We start from the raw sequence: 24102 nt of genomic DNA, 5'->3' as shown, positions 1-24102 counted from the left end.
GGTATTTGCAGCCTACAACCCCCCCCTCCCCCAGATAAAAAAACTCCTAGAATCAGATCTGGACGAAATATTAAATGCAGGTAAAGCAGTAATTATAGCTGGAGATTTTAATGCCAAACATTCAGCCTGTAATAGCAGAAACTCAAATATCAACGGAAGAATACTCAACTCTTATACTACTTCACGAAACATAGCAATAATAGGACCCACAGAACCAACAAACTACGGAGCAACCGGACGTCCTGATGTGCTTGATATATCTATATTAAAAAAACAGCGCACAGCTATCAAATACATGCAGTCAACGAATTAAGTTCTGATCACAACCCCCATCATATTGCACCTAGGCACCACACAAGATTTAACGGAAAATACCTCCACCTTTATAAACTGTAAACAACTTCCCCTCAGCCTTCCAGGAAATTCTTGGCCCAGTACCACATATAATATCCACTGAAGACATAGAAAAAGCAGTAAAAACCTTTGAAAAGCAAGTACTAACAGCAGTATCACAGGTAACATATACAACCAAATGCGCACCACCAAATAAACTCCCAGAGGACATAAAATGTCTCATCCGAGAGAAAAACAGATTAAGAAGGAAATATCACAGAACAGTGAATCTCACAGATAAGCAGGCAGTTAACAGAGCTACAAACCAGGTTCGGTATGCCCTAAAGGATTACCGTAACGAACTCTGGAATAACAAAATACACCAATTAAACACAGAGGATCAATCATTATGGAGAATGATGAGATCACTTCGTTCAAAACCTAGCACGATTCCCCAATCCAAGGAGAATATAGTCGTCTACAGTGACGAGGAAAAGGTAGAAGCATTTGCAGACAGTTAGAAAGACAATGCATTCCAAATTATGCCAATGTAGCTTTAAGTTTCATAAGAAAAATCCACACCCAAGTGCGCAAAATAACTCAAAACGCTTCACTCCAATCCAACAACAAATTCGTGTTACCAACAGAAATATATGACATCATAAGAAAACTAAACAACAAAAAGGCTCTGGGTCCAGATGGTATAAGGAACAAGGTGCTCAAGCTACTCCCACGTAAAGGGGTTATACATCTGGTAGCCATCACCAATGCCATCCTTCGGCTAAATCAGGGGTTCCCAACCCTATGCCCGCGGGCACCATGGCGCCCGTCGACCAATTTGTGTGTATCCGCCGCTGTTGAACCGTGTGCCGTATAGTTTGAAATAATCACGCAACAATTAATGGCATGCTATATGACGCATGCGTTAATGACACATGACGAGTATTAAACGCACACTATGTAAAGTAGACGAGCATTCGAAGTTGTTCATTCCAGTTTAAGAACTGGAATATCATCATATTCTCCTAATTATGAAGTACTGGCCAATGAAATGAAATGCCAAAGATCACACTAACTTACATATATATATTTAAATTTTTATATAATGTAAACTTTTAAGTAATAAAACATTTGATTATAATAAAACAAATGATTATAATGTAAACTTCGTATGTATTCATTTAACAAAATAATTCAAAAAATTTGCTTAAAAAAAGATGGCGCCCGTCGCCCTACTGGTATTTTGAATGTGCTCTAGGAAACAAAAAGGTTGGGAACCCCTGGGCTAAATTATTTCCCAGAGCGATGGAAGCTTACAGATGTCTTCCTAATTCCAAAACCTGGAAAAAATGCACAATTCCCACAGAACTATCGGCCTATCAGCCTTCTATCATGTGTAGGCAAGATAGCCGAACGCGCTATACTAACACGAATTCAAGAAGCAACAAATAACAACCAAGTCATACAAGACGAGCAATTCAGATTCAGAAAACAGCATTCTACGTCCTTCCAAATTTACAAAATCACTGAATACATCATCCAAGGGTATGAATGGCAGCAATATTCTGGCGCATTCTGACATAACACAAGCATTTGATAGAATTTGGCATCATGGTCTAATTTTCAAGCTACACCAAGTAGGAATCCTAATACCACTAGTTCTATTTATCAAATCATATCTCAGTAACATAAAATTTAAAATAAAACTGAATGGAATCAGATCTACAGAAAGTCATGGCAGGAGTCCCACAAGGCTCTCTGCTATTTCCCCTAGTCTTCTCCATATACATGGCAGCTCTCCCCAAGTTATCCCCATCCATCACCGCTCTCTATGCCGACGACACAATTATCGTAGCCAGATCCCTCCGTCCACATCTGGCCACAAACAAGCTATAGAGAGCAGTCAACGAATTAGAGGACTGGTACACCAATTGGCACATTGCCATCAATCCAGGAAAAAGCTCTGCAGTACTTTTCACCAGACGTAAAGCAGAACCGAACACAAGCATACAAATGTTTGGAAAAAATCATCCCTTGGCAAAACTCTACCAAATATCTAGGAGTTCATCTTGATAAACGTCTGAATTTCAAGACACACATAAATAGTATCTTCACCAAAGCAAGTCAGACAATAGCACAACTATATCCACTTTTGAATAGGAAGAGCTTCCTAAACATAAATAACAAAATCCTCCTCTATAAATCTGTAATAAGACCACAACTCACGTATCACCAACCTGGGGACACACAGCTAAAAGCAACATGAACAAATTACAGACGATGCAGAACAAATGCCTAAGAATGGCTTTTAATGCCCCTTGGTTCATGAGAAACCTCTAGTTACACCAGGAAGCCAACCTTCCAGATATCAAGACCTATATGACAGGCATTGCAGAAAAATTCTTCAGAGACAGATAATCACCCAAATCACCTAATTCAACAGGCAGCAGACTACAAACCCTCAGATCATTTCAAACATAAAAAACCAAAATCCTCCATCGCAAGATAAAGCTAATATAGCTTACAATGCTCACAATGGGCGGGTAATTTACCCCAAATAATCTTCTCATACACAAGCTAAAATCAGATGAAGGGATAAAGAGTCAAAGACTCGGTCAATCTCCCAAAGAAGTTCCCAGTTGGTATTAAGATGAACTCCCATTCTACCTACTCATTGATCCAGTCCGCCAGTTTCCAGCGACCGTGAAAGAGAGCTTCAACTTCCAGCCCTGCTGTATGATCGTCCTGAAGTTTCCCTTCAAGAATTATCCTGCCTGGATCGGTAATAATGTTTTTTTTAATATTATTCCGGGTTTTTTGTTCCTATCTTAGCCAGTGATATATGGTATATACTATATAGCAATTGACAAGTGACATTTATGTCTTTAGGGGTGAAGCAAGATGCTTTTTATATTCCCCGCTATCTGTTGCGGTTACAGTGAGGGTAAAATTTATGAGCAGTTTGTTTGCCCTGAATGGGCATGGAGATTATGCATCGCTATAGGAGGCTAATATAGCTTTTGGTCTTCTATATTTGAATATGTCCGTTGCCTCGTATGCTGCAGCTTGCTGAACCAAATCGTTGGGGTGTGTGGACGTCTTTAGGAAAAACTTGGATGCTAAGGATTGTAGAAAAGAGAAAATATAAGAAATATTAGTATCTCTATGAAGTTGATTGTTTCTAACATACCACAGGGCATTCAGAATCATTCTCAAGCACTTGTTCTGCACTTGTATCTTCATAATGTTAGTATTAGAAGTGTGGCTCCAGGCTGGAGAGGCATAGGTGATTATAGGACGAATCAGGTGCAAACTTTGTATGCACACACTTGGATAAAGGATTAAACTAAATTTATTATACTCTAACCAAGTGAAAAATAAACTTTCAACATCTTTCTCTAAATCCAGAGTAATTTATTAAAAAAAAAGGGTGGCACACCATTTGGCAACTCCTATAGGTAGAGATGACCTGCTAATGCTTCTGCCTGGTATCTCAACTTGGGCCTGGCTCCCACTGAAGAGACCTCAATAAAGGTCGAGACTAGTCTGGGTAGTGGCCCTTCCCTTAATGCATAACATTAGACATATCTGCAAGGAGATGTGTTTTGCATTATAGGAGATACTGAGACAGGAGTGTTGGTAGCTTGCTCCACCTTTGCAACGAGTTGCCCTGGTGTTGTACCATCTTACCCCAGTCCTGAAGATACTTTCAGGCGCAAACTTTGTTTGCTCAGACTTGGATAAAGGATTAAACTAAATTTATCATATCCTGTATACCCCTTGAGGGTACATGTCAGGAATTTGATGATGATATATTTTGTAAATTGCATGTGTTCTACAGGCAAGTTAGTCTGACTGTGGGATGAAAAACCATACCACTTCCATGTGAGACAGGCTAAGAAACCGAATTAAGCTGAAAAGTCCTGATAAAAGCTTTGCAGACCCTAGATAGGATCAAACCAGGTATTTTAACTAAAGAGTTTTGTCAAAACTTACTGAACTACAATGCTAAAAGAACTGAGGGAGTCAACATAATAGATACCATGAGACTCCACAATGTAAAAACAATCAATATTAGAAAGAGTTAAAAAAAAAAAAAGACTACATTTTGTCTTTCTTTCTGTTTCAAACAATGCAAGTTTAAGCATTATTTGAGAGCTATAAAAGGAAAAATTCATTCTAAGAGAACAATAAGCACTCCAAAGAGAGTACTTATTGTTCAGAAAAAAATGTTCATAGATTTAACTACTTTGCAATTTTTTTGGTTTTAATATTTGATATGAATTCAGTACTAATTAATACAAAGTAAAAAAGCATTTTTATACTTAAATAAATTGAAGCAACGTTTTTAACAAATTTATTTAAAATTCAACAATTTAAACATGATAAATTCAAAGAAGAGAGAGATCCATTTAAATACTTTCAAAATAAATTAGATATCACCTTAAAGCAAACATCTTTACTTCATATAGTCCTTTTGGGAATTTATACTGTTTTCGTTCACCAACCAAACTCAGCCCTGCTTCTTCAAAGAGCTTTAGAAACAAATTTCTTGGGCGAGTTACACTACTATCTTGATTATCAACGTCAACTTCATCAGATGCAGTTACGTTATCTTTTATTACAATAATACCATTTTCTTCAAGAGATAATTTACACCGCTTCAAGAAAACAATGAAGTCTTCATCTGTTAGATGTCCTGTTACCCACTGACACCAAACAACACTATATGTTCCAGCAGCAGGAATAAAATCTTGAAGACCTGAGATAAAATGACCAAAAGTTTACATAATGAAGTTGTATTATGCAAAAAATTAAATCACAATTAAAGCATCTCTGCTTAAAATGGGACGTTTTTCAAACAAATCTACTGTAAGATGGAATGAATTATCAGACAGATGTGTTAATATTGGCATTATTTTTCCAGATAACTGATGATTAACCTGAAATCTGTTTTGAAATTTGATTCTAGCAATTGCTGCTTAATAAAAATTGTTTATTTACAATTAAAAACTTTTCCCCCCTTTCGTATTTAGTACAAAATAAACGTTTTTCAACTTTTGAGGGATTTTTCCTCAACTTTTTTTTTTGCAAACTCCCGGTGTCCTTCCAAGTGCATTTTGAATGTTTAGTCATAAAAATAGTAAAGAAAATAATTTTAAATTCTTAAGATTTAAAATTAAAAAAAAAAAAAAAAATCTTTAATATAAAGAAGTACTATCAATAGTTCTAAGTGTAGTCTGAACTTGAATAGCTAAAAAACTATCAAATGAACAGTAAAAAGAGAGAAAAGTCGGCAACAAGATGGAAGGGCTAGTGAAGCTGGAACAGGGCAAGTGCCTAATCCTTGATAATAAGAAGAAAGAGTTATTTATATATATATTTTTTAGATGAGCAGTTTTTAAATATAGTACCATTTGTTGGAATAGGCACTGAATGTCCTCGAAGGTAAGTATGAAGTTACAAGGCACAACTGGCAGCTACATGTATTTTGCCATGCAAGGGAAGAGAAATCTAGATGACAATTTAATATAACAATACTTGTAATTAATTAAACTGACTCAAATTGAGATTTGAATCATAACTTGTCCAAATTGAATAATTAAATCACTAATGACACTTGTTTTCAAAGAAACTTTAAACCCAGAATTATACAATATCATCATTCATATATCTGGTAGGATTCCATTTCCGAGTTATTCAAATGTTTGAAAATCTTGTATGAAAACTGCATCCTCTTGCATTTCAACTGCCTTCAGAAAGAACTTCCTTCCACAATTGCTTTGTGTATCTCAGTTTACTAGATTCTTTATACAGGCAATTCCCCAATTTTGGCAAGAGCCACTGTACTGATAACATCTGTTATTCACAAGATGTTTTCAGTACAGTGGAATTTATCCACTTGCTTCAACCTGAACTTCAGTTGAAAAAAGGATTTTCTTGCAAAACATAGCATTTTTTTTTTAGATAGCTACAGGCTCTTTTAGAAGAATATAAAAATCTGTAATTTATGTATTTATTTTTGTATGACTCCCACTCATTAAAGGTTGTAGATCTATAGTTCATTAGCACTGTGGGTGGGGTATGAAATTTAATGATTGTTTTATTTTATTGAAATGGAGGATATTATGACTCCATCCATATTTTATAGCCAAATGTAGAAAAGTGCAGTTTGAAAATTTTACTAGCGAGCTTATGAGAACAAGACCAGAATCTGAGCTTTCTTGGCTTGCACTATTTAAACGCATGAATTCTACCCACAATCCATTTGCCTTTTATTAATGCATTAAATATGTTTCATTAGCCTCAAACACCAGGCTTAAATCTGAACAAATTTAACAAAATTACAAGTGGAAATGAAGACAAAAGCTCATTCAATGATTTAACTAAGCTCTGTCAGAAAGTTAAATTCATCATAAGTGATCTCTAGCTAGGTACACATAATAAATATTAAACTATAGAGCTGAGAAGCTTATATTTGTCTTGCATAGATGATAAACGACATTACATATTCACCTATATTTCATAGCAAAATGTGGAAACAAGCAAAAGAAAAGTAGAAAAATTTACTAAAATAAAGAGCCAAAGGCTTCACTTCGCCAATGCAAATTTATAAAAATTAAGTGGATATTAAATCCAGCATTATTTCAAAGCTGAATATAGAAACTATAAATTTCGTATGAAATTTGATGAGAGAGCTTATGGGAATACACTAGCCGATATTTATGAGTTGCCCTAGCCGGACTGAATATAGACACTGTAAAAATTTCATACGAAACTTTTACAGTGTCTATATTCGGCTTTGAAATAATTTCAGGTAAATTTTCAAAACTTTTAAGTTTCTTTCCGCATTTGGCTACACAATATGGATGAATCCATAATATTCTGCATTACACTCATTTATTTCAAAGTGAAGCATCTCAGTCTTGGTGAAGTTATGATTACTTACCTTAGTATCCCATAATGCAAAAGCACATATCCTTAAGGATATGTAAAATGCTATGCATTATGAAAAGGATCACTACCCAAACCGGTTTCGACCTTTATTGAGGTCTTGTCAGTGGGAGCTAGACCCAGAGGTGGTGATACTAAGGTGGAAGTAATGCAAAAGTCATATCACCATATACCAATTGACAAAAGGTGTCAATACCTCATTATTAACATTCTCTGGATTAAATGATAGTTGATGGAAGTTTTTTCACTTGGCTATACTACCAATTACATGTTTGGTCATCATCATCGAATTCCTGTCATGTACCCTCAAGGGGTGTACAGGATATGATAGTACTACATGATATATTTACATCATTACTAACTTCCTATCTATAATTTTCCTCCACATTAGTCTGTTACTCGTCAAGACTCCAACATTATCAGATCTTATATTTCTATCGTCTAAGGCACTTTGTACCGTATCAATCCACCTATATCTTGGTCTTCCTCTGGGTCTTTTTCCTGCCAACCTTGCAGAGACCACTTGTTTTGCTAATCTTTCCTCGCCCATTCTGTTTAAGTGACCATACCACCTGAGATTAGCTCTGCTAACACATTCCTGGATGGTGACAATGTCAAGTTCTTTCCTAATATCCTCATTTTTAATATGATATTGCCATTTGCCATCTGTTCACGCCTCTAATCTTTCTCAGGACTCTCATATCTGCGGTCTCTAGTCTTTGGTCAAGTGTTTTACTTCTGACCCAGCTCTTAGATCCATAAGGTAAAACTGGTTTGAACACTGTCTTGTATACAGCTAATTTAGTGTTTCGACTTTCTCTCTTATTTCATATGAATTTATTCATTTGACTTCCTACCAGCTTTGTTGATTCTGTTGTCTATTTCTATATTTAATTTACCATCTTCTCTAAAAACCATGCCTAAGTAGCTGAAATGTTTCACTTGTTCCACAGTTCTCCATTCACAATGCACTTGACATTTTTAGTGATTCTGCTTATTTTCATTGTCTTTGTCTTGTTATTGCTGACCTTCATACCATATCTATTACAACAGTTATTCAATTTAGTCAGGAAATCTTGCAGACTTTTGATATCAGGTTTAATACCACTTTCCTTCATAATGGGATCCATATAGATAATAAATAACAGAGGGGATAATGTACATCCATGTCTGACACCAGATTTAACATTAAACCATCTTCCTGTACTTCCTTCAATTCTAATTGCTGACTTACAACTCAAATAAAGACTAAGTATTGCTTGATATATGGCTACAATTATATGGTGCCCCACTGGCACCATATAATTGTAGCATATTGAACAGCTTCTCTCTTTGTACCATATGCTGGCAGTTTGGGATTTAGCCGACCAAATTGTATTATTATTGGCTTAAACCAAAATACAAAATTATGGTACATGTTTAGTTTAATTCTTTATTCAAGTGTAAGCAAACAAAGTTTGCGCCTGAAATATTTTCAGCACTGGGGAAACTCGTGGCAAAGGTGGTATAAGTTATCACTTGCCTTAGTATCCCATAATGTAAATCACATATCTTTACGGATATGTAGAATGCTATGCATTATGGAAAGGATCACTACTCAGACCGGTTTCGACCTTTATTGGGCTCTCGTCAGTGGGAGTTAGACCCAGAGGTGGTGATACTAAGGTGGAAGTAATATAAAAGTCATATCACCAGTTGCCAAAGGGTGTCAACACCTTATTATTAAAATTCTCTGGATTAGAGATAGTTGATGGAAGTTTTTTCACTTGGCTATGCTATCAATTACATATTTGGTTTAATTCCATAATGCATAACATTTTAAATATCCATAAGGATATGTGTTTTGCATTATGGGATACTAAGGCAAGTGATCAGAACTTATACCAACTTTACCACAGTCCTGAAAATATTTCAGGGTGCAAATTTTGTTCACTTACACTTTGATAAAGGATTAAACCAAATGTGTAATTGGTAGCACAGCCCAGTGAAAAAACTTCCATCTCAGCTTTATACTTAAAAATTTGAGTTAATATATTTAGAGAAAGCAAAATTTTATATTCCTTTTTATCAAAAACTATCCTAAAAGTCTTCATTTTGGTAATGTAAAATAAACAGAAATAGAATATATTAAAGATACATGCTTATAGGATACATTCCTTGGAATCGGAGTTGCCTTAGGCATACCAGTTTTCGCGTACACAAGATCATGCCTGCGTGAACATGTCCAAAAATACAATGGCATCCAGAACAGAACACCTTCGAATGTCAGCAATATACTGCAAATTAATTTATAGTTGTTGTTCTCTTTGTAACGTATAGTTTTGTATTTCTCTTTTCATGTTATGCACCTCATGAAGTCTTCTAAGAAGATGAAACTAGTTGTGCATTCACATAATAAATAGTTTTTGTCTATTTTACTATCTCTCAGCTCTAACCATAATTATGTCATATAGTTGAGTAAACCTGTTGCACGAAACTTATACAAATATACAGGGTGTTCGGGATAAATTTGACAGTTTCGTAAGGAAAAAGAAAATCTTCTTTGTATCTATTAAATTTAATGAATTGACAAAAAAACATTACAGGCAGAGTTAATTACAATACTATCAACAAGATTTACTCAAAATAACCACCATTAGCATCGATCACAGCTTCAATTCTGCTTCGGAACCTCGAACAAGCTGATGCTACAGTCTCCCTGGGAAGGGCCGCAAAAACTGTTTTAATTTTATCCATTAACTGGGCTTTTGTATTACTGGAAGTGCGATTGGTGTCTTTTTCAACTGCGCCCCATACAAAATAATCCATGGGGTTAAGGTCTGGGGAGTTTGGAGGCCAAACATTTGGACTGGTGAAGTCGTAGAAATTTTCAGACAACCATTTTTGACTTTTCCCAGAGGTGTGGCAAGGGGCCGAATCCTGCTGCCATACATACGGCCTACCATTGGCTACCCTTGTTATCCAGGGCTTGACTACAGTTAGCAACTCCACGAACAAAGCCCGAATTCCAATGCCAGGGTTCTTCAACACCTGTTCCTGCAGATTTGCGAGGAATTCTGCTGTACGAACGCAATCAGATCGTCTGCTAGGGATCTTTCTTCTTGCTACATCCTCGTAGTCACCATTGCAAGTCTCTAGTTCATGCCTGATTGTTTTTACTGTATTCAGGGAGCATTGGGCAGCAGTCGTAATATCCTTATTTTGATGGCGGGCACGAATCATCATGATACAAGTTATTCTCTTCCATGATTCAGGTGGGTTCCAGCTATCCATCCTTTCTGACATCTTGTATATGAATGAAGAAGGGTCCAAACTTTTAAATGAAGAGAAGTGTGTGTTAATACATGTAACTTACGGAAAAATATAATTAATTATAAATATGTCAAATTTATCCCGAACACCCTGTATATATATATATATATATGTTTCGTGTAACAGATTTATTCAATATATGACATAATTATGATTACTTTACATGCACACTTTGTTTACACTTGGATAAAGGATGAAACCAAGAATATAATGTCTTTGGAATCTTTTATTTATAATGCAGAATTACCACTGAAATAGGATTCATATAGAATCTATATGTACAGAATATATTCTCTAAGTAGTATAGTAAGAGCCTACTTATTATACTGCAAAAATGGCAGATGGTGGCAATGGAAAGTAGAATTATCTCAGAAAGCTAAGTAAGAATGTGGGGGGGGGGGTCCTGGTTCTACTCAATGAATACGGTATGTAAAATTGACTGCAAATGGGTGTGAATTTTTTTTTCTGTGTAATAAAGATATACCATTTACAGTTGTTATCCTGGCATTCTCTCTAGAAACCTGTCATTCTTCCATTTCATTGACTGCATTAAAAAAACAAAACACTTCCATTACACAGTAATGATCTTTGCCTTTTCAGATGCTTTTTAATCCTTTTCATGTTATCTTTGTTTTCCTTAATTTTCTCACACTAATAATATACTGCAGAATGGTTTGTGAGGACACCACTTTCTCTATATATTTTCTTTCTGTTTAGTATAAATGTGAGGAACTTTTATAAGGCCTTTACAATTGAAGATGGCTTGATGATGTCAAATAGAAATGCAGTTTATTCCTAATGCATAAACCAGCCAGATAATATGTGTAAGTAACATACATAATTGCCTAGTCTGTAATTCCAATCTGATCCCAGTATTGCATTGTCACATTTCATGGCTGGGTTTTATATCCCCAATTCATTTACTGACTATGCTCTCTTGCATACGGAGCAAGGTTGGGTAGTCTTTTTGATGGCATTCTCTCGACATTTCAGTACCACTGAAGTTGTCCTCTTTTGATTAATGGGGCTGTATATTTTAGGTCTTGTCTTACAGTTTCATTTGTTTTCTTTTCTGTCCATTTTGTTTTATTTATTTTTCTGAGATATTTCATCTTGAAAGCCTCCAGTTTTCGTATCTCTGTCTTCTTGAGTGTTTAAGTTTCTAAAGCATATAGCACAGTGGATATTATAACTGCATTATATAATTTTATTTCTAGAGGTTTGGAGATTTTATTATTTTTCCAGATTTTACCTAGCTTATTAAATGATGACATGCAGTCGATATTCTATGTTTAATAGTGGTCATGGTATCTAGGTGTTCTGTTATTACTGTTCCTAAATAGATGAATTGTTTTACCTGTTCAATTGTTGATCCATTCAAGGAGAACATTAGTTTTTCTTCGTTTTTTTCCAGTTATCAAGATTTTTGTTTTATTGTATTTATGGTCATACTGTATTCTTTAGCCGTATTGTTTAGTTTGGTTATTAGGCTCACCATTTTTTCTTTTGTGTCTGCTATCATTACAATGTCATCTGCGTATTTTATGTTATTAAGATCATAACCATTTACGTTGACCCCTTTTTCTCCTTCCAAGGCTTGGTTAACCATATCCTCTAGGCAGATGTTAAAAAAGATATGGGGAGATGGGACATCCTTGGGCTACTCATTTACTGAAGTTTATTTTATCGGCTGTTATACTACTGAATTTAATTATTGCTTCTGTGTGACTATAATATTTTTCTAAGAAGTTTAGGGTATCTTCATTGATTTGTTTCTGTTTTAATATTCTTAATAAGGTTACTCTGTTTATTAAGCCAAATGCCTATTTAAAATCTATAAAACAGTAATAGATATTTTTGTTATGTTCAGAGTATAATTCTGCTGGTCTTTGTATTATGAAGATCTGATCCAATGTGGAGCGATTCTATCTGAAGCCTGCCAATTCTTCATTAAGAATGATCTCATATGTGCTCTTTATTCTGTTCTGCAAGATTCTTGTAAATATTTTGTACGCATGGCTGAGTAATGTGATTGGTCTGTAGTCTTTACAATTTTTCTTATCACCTTTCTTGTAAATTGATGTGATAATTCCTGTTTGCAATCTTCTGGTATTTCTCCTGTTTTAATGATTTTGTTGAAAAGTCATCATTATCTCAAATTCCTGATACTCTCAAGGAGAGTATCAGGAATTTGAGAGGTGTATAGGATATGATAGTACTACATGAAAAATTTACATTATTACTAACTTCCTATCTACAATTTTCCTCCAAATCAGTCTGTTACTTGTCAAGACACCAACATTACCAGATCGTATATTTCTATCGTCTAAGGCACTTTGTGCAGTATCAATCCACCTATATCTTCGTCTTCCTCTGGGTTGTTTTGCTAATCTTTCTTCGCCCATTCTGTTTAAGTGACCATACCACCTGAGATTAGCTCTGCTAATGGATTCCTGGATGCTGACAATGTCAAGTTCTTTCCTAATATCCTCGTTTTTAGTATGACATTGCCATTGATGCCATCTGTTCATGCCTCTAATCTTTCTCAGGACTCTCATATCTGCAGTCTCTAGCCTTTGGTCAAGTGTTTTACTTCTGACCCAGCTCTCAGATCCATAAGTTAAAACTGGTTTGTACACTGTCTTGTATACAGCTAATTTAGTGTTCCAGTAATTTCTCTCTTATTCCATATAAATTTATTCAGTTGACTTCCTACCATACCAGCTTTGGTGATTCTGTTGTCTATTTCCATATTTAATTTACTATCTTCAGTAAAAATCGTGCCTAAATAGCTGAAATGTTTTACTTGTTCCACAAGTTCTCTGTTCACAATGCAGTTGACATTTTCAATGTCTTTGTCTTTTTATTGCTGCCCTTCATACCATATCTATTACAACAGTTATTCAATTTAGTCAGGGAATCTTGCAAACTTGTAGCAGATTTATTTAGAAGTATAACATCATCTGCATAAAGCAAAGAGCTGACACTAACATCTCCAATTCTGATATCATGTTTAATACCACTTTCCTTCATAATGTGATCCATATAGATAATGAATAACAGAGGGGATAATGTACATCCTTGTCTCACACCAGATTTAACATTAAACCATCTTCCTGTACTTCCTTCAATTCTAACTACTGACTTACAACGCAAATAAAGACTAAGTATTGCTTGATATAATGCCCCATTGACACCATATAACTGTAGCGTATTGAATAGCTTCTCTCTTGGCACCTTGTCATATGCCTTTTCCAGATCGACAAACCTTAAATACAGATCTTTGTTATATTCCCATGCTTTCTCAACTATTTGTTGTGAAGTGAAGATCTGATCCTGACAGCCTCAATTTGGCCTGAATCCAGCTTGTTCTTCACCAAGCTTTTCTTCCACAATTCTTCTCAAGTGTTTCTCGAGTATGCTTGCATAAATCTTGCCAGGAACACTCAGTAGGGAAACACGTCTGTAATTCTGTGATAAGGAATTTTAAAGTTGTTTGCTTTCCTTCTTTCTAGAGTTCTGATGGGATTTGGTCTATCCTTAGTGCTTTGTCAGATTTCATTTGCTTTAGAACATTCTCCACGTCCAATGGAAGGATCATTAAGGTGTCATGTCTTGAGTGAGTGTGGGGCTTTTTTATTAGGTAGTTATTGCTTTCATTCTCAAAGGTTTCTTGGTAGTGTTCCATCCATATTGCCTTTATTGCATTTGGATTTCCTGTTTCCTTGCCCTGATGGTTGATCATTGTTAGCAGTAGTGGTGAAAAGTATTTTGTAATTTCTTTAATTGTTGTGTTACGTAATGTTTTTGAGTTATGGTGTTTATATGCCTGATTGCATTTTTCTGCTTTTTTGTTTAGCCCCTTTCATTTTGAGTCTTGTTTATTTCTTCAATCTTCCTAATGTAGTCTCATCTTATTTGGTTATTTTTTAACTTTTCCATGTGGAGTTTATCAATTCTATTTCTTTTATAGTTCACTTTGAATTTTATTCACATTGTTGCAGAGAGGAGTTCTGTATCCAAATCTAGGCTTTTGAGCGTTATTGCTTTTTTTGAGGATTTCCATTTACTTCTAATTAGGATATAATCTATACAATTTCGTATTTCTCTATCTGGTGAGGTTCAGGTGTATTTAAAACTAGGTCTATGGTAAAACATTGTGTTTGAGATGACAAGGGTGTTTTCTTTGCAGAAATTGAGCATAGTTTCCCCCTTTCATTTTCGGTTCAATTCCAAATTTCCTCATTACATCTTTTAGCTCTTTCTAGTATGCAAGAATAAAAGAAAAAAGAAAAAAGGAAGACCAAGAACTAAATGGATAACAACAATAAAGGTCATCTCTGGATTACAAACACATAGACAGCTCACCAGCCATGCAAGAAACTGAGACTCCTGGAGGTTGTTGTGGAAACATGGAAGACTCAACCTGTCCCCGACAGAAGAGGACAGTAAGTAAGTTTCTAACTTCATTGACATCCAGTTCATGCTTATTCTGTTTATCCTCCTTGCTGATCTAGTTGCACATGTGGATAAAATCCCAATGTAGGCTTAAATGTTTCCAAAAGTCTTTAGGTGACAGATGATTTTCATTACCCTTTACAAGACCACCACTCTATCGATTTGGAGACCTGAAGTGACTTGAAAAAGTACCATTTGGTCTTGGAAGAGAACCAGATTATCTAACCTTAACCTATTTACAATACTAAGTATCGGCTTACAACCTTTTATGAATGGGATTCTCATTTTAATGAATATTAAAAAAAAAAAAAAACTTGGAAGAACTGCATTCAAATGCTCTTGAAATTTAACTCTTTGGCTTCTAATGCCATGATATGCTCTCTTCTTCCTCCTTAGCTGTTGTAAAATCTCTTGTTTAGTAGTTGCACAATCCTGTCTTCTTATTCTCACTAAAGCATGTACTTGTCTGGCCACCCTTGCCATAACCACATGATCTTTCTTACTCACTGAGTACGGGTACTTAATTTGCTGTCTGATATGTAAATTTAGACATCAACTCACGTTTAGTGGAGAAAATACGTGTCTAGAGATAATAATTGCTAACTAAATTTATTAAGATAATAAATTATTGAGCCAGTGTTTTGTCTTGTCACCAAGGCTTCTTCGTGGACATGAAGAAATGCAGCCAAACACATGCAAATGCACTAGTGGGAAGGCAGAACTGAATATGAAAGTCAGGATCTCATAGTCCTAACACACACACCAGTTAGGACAGTAGGATTCTGCCTTTCATACTCAGTATATGTTTGCATTTTGATTAGTGTGTCTGTGTAACTATGCTTAGATTTCTTTCTTTGTGCCCATGATGATGCCTTGGTTACCAAAGCAAAATATTGGCTCAATAATTCAAGTAGTAATTGTTATCTGTAGGTTATTAATAATAACCTACAGATAACATATAATAACCGAAGTAGTAATTGTTATCATTTACTATTATCACATCTTGAGACACTGTCACCATGCCAACCACTCAGATCTTTATCATTCTCACCATTATGTAGTGCATTAGGAAGCACTTCTAAGTGCACTATAGGGGCATGTTTCTTAATGTGCTATGTATTTAAGCCTTCTGATTGGAAAAGATCTTAAGTTTTAATTCCCATCATGATAAGTGGAAAATGGATTTTTTCTCCTGAAAACTTGGATTTTCATTCCATGTACATACACAAATCAGCTAGAATGCACCTTGCTAGCTGCTGTCCACAATTAGTGGGTAGCAGATAGCAATGTAATCTGTATATGAAAGGATTAAGCAATGTAGGTGGTAGATGACACTATGTGAATTGCCTTCCTGCAATGACTTCATGGACGTATCATGTAATAATGTGCTCTTTCCTGAGCCAACATAGTTGAAAACTCCTGATTGTCTTTTATTTAATCTTTATTTTTTTTTTATTTTTTAGTCCTCATCCTTAATTATGCCAAACCAGTGAAAACACTTCAGCCCTTCTTGACTTTTATTTGTTATCATTAAGAGCACTCCTTTCTTTCTTTCCATTTTGTCCTTCAAAATGCTAAACTTTTCATATGTGTCTTCTCCCTCGTTGTCATTATATTCCAGAGTAGTAATGCCTGAATGATTAACTTTATATCAGTTATTATCAGATATTAAGTTAATATCACAGATTCAGATGCAGAATATTATTATTATAATAAGTACTTAGAACAATATCTTTATTTACAAACAGTTAATATTAGTGTAAATTTATGGTATTGCTTGAACAGTGGGTGTAATATGTTGGTTCAAGCGCTATATACAACTTTGGATTATAAATAAGAACTTTTCTTCTAAACCCAAAAGGCTCACAAACTTAACATCAGACATAAAGAACATAAACAACTACAAGATTTCTTGTTACTTCTCTTTGAGATCATAGGATCTGATGAGAATACACAAACTTATAAGGCACAGTTTTTTCCTGTCTAAACAGTAGCCATAGAAATCTAATTAGCTCATACCTGTTTTTCTTTGAAAGCAAAATGATAATTTGTGCAGCTTTTCTTAAGAAAGAACATATTTCTTCTTTCATATCTTCTCTGCAATATCAGTTCCTTTTTTATTTCTTTAAAATACAAAAAGAAGAAAAGAAGGAAAGAATAATTTTAAAGTTCTCTTTTTCCTTGTGGAAACTTCTTTCTTAACCTTGAACAGAAAAAGAATTCATCTCTTTCAGGTTTATGGTGCTAATGTATGCTAACTAGAATACATTTGCTGCATAACATGTCAGAAGAAACTGTCCATTGGCAGAAATGATATATCACTTATTTAACTACAACATAGCTTCCTTTAAAAAAAATTCATCCATTAATTTTAGGGTAACTTTGTTTCCCTTATAATGCTCTTTTTTCACCTTTTTGGCTTAAGTATTCCTTTAAACTATATTTCTCCCTCCTAAACATCCAACTTTTCAGAACGACATCTCTGTTCTAATCAACAACAGTTCTATTATTCTCTTTCTCACTAATTCAAATTCCTCTTGGAAAATACAAACTTCATGGCTAAGTTCTTTAATTGGAGAGTAGAGCCTCTGCAGCTCAGTAGGTATAGGCGAAGCCCTTTGGTCAAAAAGACCTGGGTTCGATTCCTGTCCCTGATGCGAGGAACCTTTATCTGGTCTGTTTCAAATAAAGGTCAGTTAGCTGGTCTTATGGAGGTAGAGGGTTTTTTCACCTTGAAACTTGGTTTTTTTTTGTCCCTCAGAACAGGCAAACCAGCCTGTGAACACATAGATTTACAGTCATAAATATACACTTAATCCCTCATTAGGAGGACCCAACCAGTAATAAGGGACGGAGGAGGAACTGGGGAAACCTCATACAAATAAATAAATAAAAACTTGGAGAGTGGTGAATGAGTGAAAATGATTGCCAGAGATGGTTGTGAGTGCCCCAACAGTGAACAGGTTTAAGGAGATGTATGATAGGTATTATGTTAATCGATAGAGTGGTTCTTCCACAGTGAGTCTTCTGACTTCATGAAGTACCCAGCCTGACACAGTAAGCAGCACAGTGATGAGATGAAAGTTGCTTGTTGTAAACAAGACTACAGTTCTTTAATGACTTGAAAACATCACCAGAAAGTTCAATATTTTCTTCTCTCAAGTTTGTTACAGAGATAAAAAATTAAATTAGAGATGAGTCCTTTTTACAAATAAATATTGCAATCAAACTGTTTATGAAGGACCCTAACTACACAAAGATTTCTCTTATATGTAACATTAGTAAGGAAATTCTGATAACAAGAAATAATTCATTTTTGTTATTTATACATTTAGGAAATGTTTACACGTATGATAAATAATAAAACTCAGTTATCCTTTCCTTTTTATTGATTTACTTATTAAAAAGCAGCCATCACTAAAAAATAATAATAAGATAATCTGATATCACTAAATAGCAAATATCCTACACTTCCATATTGTATCTGTTCCACTGACTCATTCTTTCTGGCCGCATCACTTATACCCAGTGAGCTATGGATATTTTAACAAAGGGCTCACATCGTCAAGCAAAAAAAAAAGCCACATTTCACACAAAAACTTTTATTAATACAGCTTGTGTACAAATTCCAATCAAAAAGTATGAGAGGACAATCAACCTCTAAAGGCAATCATTTTTAAACAAATATTTCATGATCTAAATATGAAATATTTGCACACAATCAACTGTGTTAATTTATCTTACATAAGAAAAACATTTTTTTAACTATCAAAATATAAAAAGAATGAAATCTTTTATAATCTTTTATAAAACATTTGATTGGCTACTGGTTTTACCATACGACTGGCTACCAGAAGGGAAAAGGGTAAAGATAATGCACGCGCTTATTTTATTTTCAAACTTGGGTACATTCGTTATAGAGGAGTTGAAACAATAATTCCAAATAATCTATACACTGCCGAATAGATTAATTTTTGTTAGGTTACAATATGAGGTTTGTCGCTTAATATGTTTCAAAAATAAAATTTTTTTTTGAAAAAATATAAAAGTAAACAAGAACAAGGGGCTTGCAAATTTGAGAAAAATTTAACAAAGGTCTTGCATGAGCCCCCTTATAGTTCACCACTGCTTATACCTACAATTTTAAATCTGCTGAAAGTTAGCACCATCCCAAACTCCTCTTTATTCCTAATACTTTTGACATTCACATATATATATATATATAAAACTCTTTGCTGCCATATTCAGATGCCCAACAGCTACCAATGTCTTTATCTACTCTATTATCCTAAGTTGGGCCATCTAATTTTATTCCATCCTATATTTTTTGTCCTTTTCCCCATTTAGTGCACTTTTTTTTGTTTTGAGGACACTTTATCTCTTTCCCCATAATAAACTACTGCAAGTTCTTTCTCCCTTAAGATACACGGTAGGTTTTTTCTCTTCCCATATCTCTGCTTTTGAATGGTACTTCTTTCATTTGTTTTGACTTTCACTGCAGTACTTGAGAATAAGATAAAGTGTGTTGATAGCTTTTTATTTCTTTAGATGCAGCTATCTTGTCTTCAGTAAACTCCCTGATACCACGGTGTAAACACTATTGAGGCCATGGCATGGAGACTGGTTGCTCTCTTTATCAGTGTCATGTTCACAAGTCTATCTCCTCCCATTGGCGCACCCAGGGAGGGAGACAGGGTGCCCTGGCTCCCCCCAAAAGAAAAAGGAAAAAACACTAGAAAAATTTCAAATAATATTTTCCTAATTAAAATTAATTTTTTTTTTTTTTTTTAAATTTATGTTGTGTCGTGTCTTCTATTTCTATGCTACTTATGAATTAGTGGTCACATAAGGATGGGAATACTCTATAGCGCTAGGAAATCCTGGTCGCTGTGAATGCAAGGCAAACGAAGTAGTGCTCGGGCATCTAAACAGCATTGGTGGTAGTGTTGCTTAGGTTCTTGTGTGTGTGTGTATTCTGTCTGATAATTGTTTATAGATGTACATAATTTTTGTTTTCTAGCATGCAATGTGTAATGGACATATTAAGCAGTGAATTTCAGGTATCTATGGTTGGTGGTAGAATATTCCCTAGTATGCTTGGAAGAATATTCAATTTTCCAGAAGATGAAAAGTGGGGGGGGGAAGGGGATTTCTGTTAATCATTGCAAAGGAAGTTTCCACAAAGTATGGAAGTTAATGGTACATATGCAGATCTGTGTGGTGTTGAAGTTGAAATCGACAGGCTGAATATCTGATAGGATGGTGTTATAGGCTAAAAAATGGAGCATACTGATTGTGTGAAATGTTTAGGCAAATAGGTTGGGCATGGAAAAAGAAAGGGATCCTGTTGGGAGACTTTGATTACAGGAATATAAAATGGAAGGAAGATATAGTGTATAGGAACAAGGCAAGTGAGTTTGTTGAATTTCTGAAGGATAAATATCTTAAACAGCATGTGACTGAAGCAACTAGAGGCTTATGTTTGGGATTTAGTAAAAACTTCACAGCATGTAGTTGTTAATGAGATACTGACACTGCCACCAGCTGGGGAGAGTAATCATGAGGTACTTATTTGGGAAGTGATGAAACAAGAAAAGGTTATTGCCATAAAAGGATGTTGAGTTATAAAATGGTTGATAATGAGAAGCTCTGTAGTCAAATAGCATCAGTATGTTGGGTAGATGAGCTGTGCAGAAAAAAAAAAAAAATTTACAATGCATAAAAATTCATAAGCCTTATGAATCTGATACCAAAGGTTAAGAGAGTAAATATAGTAGGAGTGAAAGATTGAACAATGAAATCAAGCAAGTGGTGTTGAAAAAGAAAATGCCATGGAGGAGGTACAAGAGAGATAGTGACGATGGGATCCATGAAATGTATAAAGTGCAAGCTAGGAAGGTAATTAGTATGGCACAGAAAGAAAAGGTGCAGTAGGAGAGGAGATTGAATGGTCAGGCTAAGTTAATTCAAGGGAATTTTTCTGCTATATGGCAAGCAAGCGTGGCAGTGAATTTGAGCTGTGCAGAAGAAAGCGATTTTTAATCAGTGAATAGTCCATTTAAGAGTGAATAGTGGTATAAGAGTCTTACAGTGGCTGCACTGCATAGTTCAGAAAGCCTGGACAGAGGGACGAATTCCCGATGATTGGAGTAGAGCTCTCATAGTACCCATATATAAAAAGGGAAATAAAACTGAATGTGAGAATTACAGATGCATTTCCCTACTGAGTGTTCCTGGCAAGATCTATGCAAGTATACTTGAGAAACGATTGAGAAGAATTGTGGAAGAAAAGCTTGGTGAAGAACAAGCTGGATTCAGGCCAAATAGAGGCTGTCAGGATCAGATCTTCACTTTACGACAAATAGTCGAGAAATCATGGGAATATAACAAAGCTCTGTATTTAAGTTTTTGTTGATTTGGAAAAGGCATATGACAAGGTGCCAATAGAGAAGCTTTTCAATACGCTGCAGTTCTATGGTGTCAATAGGGCATTATATCAAGCAATACTTAGTCTTTGAGTTGTAAGTCAGCAGTTAGAATTGAAGGAAGTAGAGGAAGATGGTTTAATGTTAAATCTGGTGTGAGACAAGAATGTACATTATCCCCTCTGTTATTCATTATCTATATGGATCACATTATGAAGGAAAGTGGTATTAAGGAGATGTTAATTTCTGTACTATGCGGATGATGTTATACTTCTAAATAAATCCGCTACAAGTCTGCAAGATTCTCTGACTAAATTGAATAGCTGTTGTAATAGATATGGTATGAAGGTCAGCAATAAAAAGACAAAGACAATGAAAATAGGCAGAATCATTGAAAATGTCAACTGTGTTGTGAATGGAGAACCTGTGGAACAAGTAAAACATTTCAGCTATTTAGGCACGATTTTTACTGAAGATGGTAAATTAAATATAGAAATAGACAACAGAATCAGCAAAGCTGGTATGGTGGGAAGTCAATTGAATAAATTCATATGGAATAAGAGAGAAATTAGTCAGAACACTAAATTAGCTGTATACAAGACAGTGTTCAAACCAGTTTTAACTTATGGATATGAGAGCTGGGTCAGAAGTAAAACACTTGACCAAAGACTAGAGACCACAGATATGAGAGTCCTGAGAAAGATTATAGGCATGAACAGATGGTATCAATGGCAATATCATATTATAAACGAGGATTTTAGGAAAGAACTTGACATTGTCAGCATCCAGGAATGCATTAGCAGAGCTAATCTCAGGTGGTATGGTCACTTAAACAGAATGGGCGAGGAAAGATTAGCAAAACAAGTGTTCTCTGCCAGGTTGGCAGCAAAACGATCCAGAGGAAGACCAAGATATAGGTGGATTGATACGGTACAAAGTGCCTTAGACGATAGAAATATAAGATCTGATAATGTTGGAGTCTTGACAAGTAACAGACTGATTTTGAGGAAAATTGTAGATTGGAAATTAATAATGATGTAATTTTTTTCATGTAGTACTATCATATCCTGTACACCCCTTGAGGGTATATGGCAGGAATTTGATGATGATGATGATGAATAGTCCCCCCCCCCCCCCCCCCCGTTTTTCTACGTCTTTGAGTGCTAAATTGTTCCTCTGAATATGAGTGTACTTCAGTGGCTGTTTTTTGGAAGTTAGTTGCTGTCGCGATATAATATATTTTGGTTACCGCCGGAATCGAATGTGTAACGGTGGAAGACAAAATGAAGCTAAGTTTTCATTACTGTATTTAGTTATATTTCATTTTATTTAATTATATTTAGTGTATTTAAATGTTTTGTTTTGCTTGCAATTGTTTGTACTTTTTTCTTATTTATTTAACAGAATTTATTAATTGAATAATTAACGATTATGCTACTCGACAGTAAGGAATGATGACGGATTCAGTTGCAGTCGCAAGTGGCGTATCGCCAAGTCCTCCGCCATTTAAGAACTCTATTATAAGCAATATCATAAGGGACTTTGTGGCATGCAGTACTTGCGGCATGTATGTGTCTCGGGAATTGGATATGTGGCTTGTGAAAGAGAGCATGTGTGCACAAAATGCAGGCAGTGGGAGGAATAAGTGCATTAGAAATATCAATATCCGACCTTCTTGCTCCAGGAATGTAGAATGACAAGTAGTGTGATAGGGGAGAATGAAAAAAAAATATATATAAATGAGGAAATAATAGTTGATAGTGTGGAAGGCGTGAGTGACTGTGAAAGTTTAGGAGATGGTTTTGTTTGGGAGAGTGAAATTAGATTAAGAGTGACTGACCTACAGAGGGAGATAAATGAGCTGAAAGAGGAGGTGGAATGTCTTGTGAATGAGAGCAGAAGTATGAAAGTTAAGATTAGGAGAATGGAAGAGATAAATGCAAGTCAAATCAGAGTAGGGGAGAGGGAGAATTTTGGGAGTGTTAGAAGAGGAGAGAAAGGAAACAGTAGAAGAGAGGGAATGAGTGAGAAGTATGGGGGTGCTAGAAGAGGAGAGAATGGAAACAGTAGGAGAGATGGAATGAGAGAGAGGTATGGTAATGCTAGAAGATAAGAGGATGGAAACAGTAGGAGAGAGGGAATGAGAGAGATGTATGGGAGCGCTAGAAGAGGAGAGAATGGAAACAGTAGGAGAGAGAGGTATAGGAATGCCAGAAGAGAGAATAGTAGTAGAGGAGAGGGAATGAGAGAGACCTATGGGAATGAAAGAAGAGGAGAGAGGGAATGGTAAGAGGTATAATGTATGGGGACTCAATGATCCGTGGCGTTCAAGATAGGATGTGTGAGGAGTGTTTGCCAAGAGGAACAATAGAAAGGGTGGCTATGGCAATTAAGGGTGGATGAGATGATTGTGATGGTAGGAACAAATGACTTGAGTGGTAATGTAAGTCGGGCAGCAAGAGATATGAGATTTTTGCTCGAGGCTGTACGGAAGAAGACAGAGAGAGGAAAAATAGTGTGCGTGTTGCCAAGGTATGATAATGATGAGCTGAGCAGAGGAGCAGTAATATTGAATGACATAATAGCTAGAATGTGTGACAAGAGAGGACTGGTATATGTG

The 24102-nt window shown here is 35.4% G+C and overlaps 1 protein-coding gene across 3 annotated transcripts in view; it reads right to left on the bottom strand.

Annotated features, from left to right (window-relative positions):
- Ntmt (N-terminal methyltransferase) overlaps window positions 1-24102 on the bottom strand; it is a 106267-nt gene that overhangs the window by 15305 nt on the left and 66860 nt on the right. Inside the window, exon 3 of one of the 3 annotated variants that reach the window (XM_090396501.1) lies at window positions 4777-5095. In XM_090396501.1, the coding sequence (XP_090252627.1) occupies window positions 4777-5095 (319 nt within the window). Of the gene's footprint in view, window positions 1-4582; window positions 5096-24102 lie in introns of those variants that run through there. The other 2 variants (XM_090396500.1, XM_090396502.1) reach the window with 2 other exon arrangements.

The sequence above is a fragment of the Typopeltis vanoorti genome, chromosome 8, assembly GCF_054136105.1.
Source record: "Typopeltis vanoorti isolate ZY-2024b chromosome 8, IOZ_Tvanoo_1.0, whole genome shotgun sequence".
Classification (NCBI taxonomy): domain Eukaryota; kingdom Metazoa; phylum Arthropoda; class Arachnida; order Uropygi; family Thelyphonidae; genus Typopeltis; species Typopeltis vanoorti.
Note: the sequence above shows the minus strand (reverse complement) of the source record. Positions and strands in the feature narration are given on the sequence as shown.